Source organism: Pteropus alecto, unplaced genomic scaffold (assembly GCF_000325575.1).
Source record: "Pteropus alecto unplaced genomic scaffold, ASM32557v1 scaffold39, whole genome shotgun sequence".
Taxonomy (NCBI): domain Eukaryota; kingdom Metazoa; phylum Chordata; class Mammalia; order Chiroptera; family Pteropodidae; genus Pteropus; species Pteropus alecto.
The window spans coordinates 9142214-9145299 of NW_006443568.1; the positions used below are offsets into that span (position 1 = coordinate 9142214).

The following is a 3086-nucleotide window of genomic DNA, read 5'->3' on the forward strand; positions in this document are numbered from 1 at the left end:
GGGAAGGTGGCCTGGTGCCCCACAGCCCACTCCAGTTCTTCCTCCTCCACACAGCAGTGACCATCCGTCTGGTCCGCACTCAGCCCTGGGCTCAGATGCCACTGGCTGGGTTCCTCAGGACATGCTCATCTCATCATGCCACAGAGAGAAATGTGGGCACCTGGAAGGTGGTATAGTACTCTGCCCAATATGGGGCCTGGCACAGAATGAAGGTTCTATGTGTACACAGGCATGTTCTTCCCCATCATAGCGCCTACCACATAGCCTTCCTGTCTCCTCCCACTCCCTAAGTCCAGGAGCTCCCTGAGGTTGGGGGTATTGATTTCATCTTGGGGTCCCCCAGTGCCACAGCAGGGTACACCAAAAGTCTGATGAAACAAAAGATAAACAGGCCAGCTCATTCCATTGTACAAAGTGATGAGGTCCTGACCATGGGCTGAGCGCCCCCTGGTGTGCTGAGCCCAGAAGTGGGCTCTGGGGATACTGTGAGGTTCTGGGGCAACAGAGTGGACGAGCAGGTGCCTAGGAATGATGGAACTTAGAGTCACAGGGACCCAATGTTCCTCCTCTTCAGCACTGTTTCCAGGGCTGGGAGGAGTGTGGACTCTGTGGTCAGCTATGTGCTCACTAGCTATGTGACCTGGGCCTCAATGTTCTGATCTGTAAAATGGGGATAACAATAATTTCTACCTCCAGGGGTGTTGTGAGAACTAAACAGGAAGCTCCTGGTATGGTGCCAGGTGTTGGTTAAGCTCTTTCTCTTCCTTATTGTGACATCTGAGGCTCTCCCCACCCTAACTATCCCCAGCCTGACATCCCTCACCCCAGGATCTTCTGCTCTAGAGCAGGACTCATAGGCTGGGGATCAAATGTAAGTTACCTGACTGGGTAGGCTCCTGCGTTCTCCCAACCAGCCCCTCTATCTCTTAAGTTGAGAAGGTGCACTCACCACTAGCTCCTCCAAAGCTGCAAAGTCCTCTGAGACCCCCAGAACCTCGGCTGCAAGATGCGTACATCCTGTCCTTTACTGGGGACCTACAGCCCCTTCATTTTGTTACTAGGCAATTAGGGGCAGCTACTTGATGAAAAGAGAGTCTCCAGACATGAGGCCAAGACAAACCAAGAGACCCTGTCCACACCAACTGCCTGGCTTCTGGTGGCCCAAGACTGCCATAATAACTAACAGAAGAGAGGGTAGGAACCTTCTTCTCTCACCCAGCCCTACCAGAGGCAGTTCAGCAACCTTATCTTAGGAGGCTGAGTCAAGGCAAACATTGGGGACCAGCCCTGGGTCCATCTCAAAGGTCAAGGTTATGGTAGGTCTAGGGCCCAGGCAGACCCAGGCCTGGGGGGTGTGACTACTAGTAGGGAGTGGAGCTGAGCAAGACACGGAGGTATTCGTGCTGCTGGTGCGGAAGTCGCTTCATGCCAGGCAGTTACTATCTCGTTCGTCCTTCACATCACTTCTGTGAGGTAGGTGCTATTATCCCCAATTTATAGATGAGGAAATAGAGACTCAGAAGGGAAAAGAGCTTCTGGTCAAATGGTGAGGGTGGGGCCAGGACCTGAACCCAGGTCTGTTTTACCACCAGAACCCACGTTCTGTTCTGCCTAGGCATCTTCCAAAGCCCCTCCATACGCAGCAGTTCTGTGACCTCACAGAATTGGATGTGGTCTTTCCCAAGGCAGAGATGAGAAAGTATAGGCCCAGAGGGGACAAAGGACCCACCAAAGGTCACACAACTGTCACCCAGCCCCAGGCAGTTTTGTCAACACACGAACTCAGCAACAGGAGACAGGAGCTAAAGGGAGGAGTCCATGGGAAGCAGAGATGGCAGGGGTGAGGGAATCAGCCTTTCACTAGGAGGTGGGAGCCCTGAGAAATGGCCTGTGTGCCACATGCCAGGCACTGGGCCCTGGTCAGACTTGACAGGCCACCAAGTTCCCTATGACACCACATGCCCAGATGATTCCAGGCCTTCATCAGGCCCAGCTGACCTGAGCCTCTCCCATTACCTCTTCAGCCCACTGCTTGCAGCTGGCCTAGCCACCACAAGTAAATAAACCGAGGAAGCATCCCAGCCTAGCTGATAGGTAACCAGAGTTCTAGCCTGGATTCTGCTCCTGACCCAGTCTGAGACACAGTCCCCTCACCTAAGAAATAGGAAGGATAGAGCAAGTAATCTCTATGTACGAGGTTGCCTCAAGGATTAGGTGAGACCAGAAAAGGAAGACTGAGCTGGGAAAGGAATGAGAGGCCAGGGTCCTCACACCCCTGTAGGACAAGGCTGTCCTCCTCCTGCATGGTCAAGCAAAGAGTGCATCCCCAGCTCCACCAGCCCAAGTGCTAGCCCGGGTCCTCACCTTGCACGGCTGAAGTCCAGCTTCTTCCCCTGAGGCCTGTCCATTCTGGAAAAGAGAAGAGAACATTGCTTGAATTTACCAGTGTGAGACAGGGCAAAGATAGACCCCATGAGGCATCCCCATCCTCGGCTTCTCCCAATAGCTAGGGAGGCTACAGAGGCAGAGGCAGGAGTTCTGGGTGGGTCTCCCCCTCCACTTGCATGGTGAGGGCACAGGTATCAGGCCCTCCTGCAACAGCCCCTCACAACCCAGGCAGAGCATTTCCTGATGCTCCCTCCCTCAGCTCCCTGCCTGGCAAACATTTCATCTCTGAAGACTCAGCTCAAATGTGACCTCCTCCCAGTAAGAAGGAAAGGGCACGTGTGGCTCCTAGCTCTGCCAGAGACAAACTGTATGACTTTGTGCCGACTAATCAATTACAAGCAGCCTCAGTTTCCTGATCTGTAACACGGAAGTTGTTACAGCCACCTCTCAGAGGTGCTACAGGGTGGAAGGAGACAAAGTCTAGGAAAGAATCTAGCCCAGAGACAGTGGCGGCCCTGGCCTTACTCTATCCCCTCTAGGACCCCTGCCCTGTCCTTGCCAGGCAGAACCGCTGCTGGCCCACTAGCCCCTGCATCATTCTCTGTACCGTTTGTCACATTGCAGGGATTATTTACACACAAGCCTGCCCTTCCTAATAAACAGGAGTCCTGGGAGGGCAGAGATTAGGGCTCCATGCT

At 53.7% G+C, this 3086-nt stretch overlaps 1 protein-coding gene across 1 annotated transcript in view; it reads right to left on the reverse strand.

Annotated features, from left to right (window-relative positions):
* The window catches only part of RPS6KA1 (ribosomal protein S6 kinase A1), a 29937-nt gene extending 27492 nt beyond the window's left edge, over positions 1 to 2445 (reverse strand). The window contains exon 1 of the mRNA XM_015598997.2: positions 2365 to 2445. Coding sequence (XP_015454483.2) covers positions 2365 to 2430 — 66 coding nt within the window. The 5' untranslated portion in view covers positions 2431 to 2445. The remainder of the gene's footprint in view (positions 1 to 2364) is intronic.
* Positions 2446 to 3086: the final 641 nt, after the last annotated feature.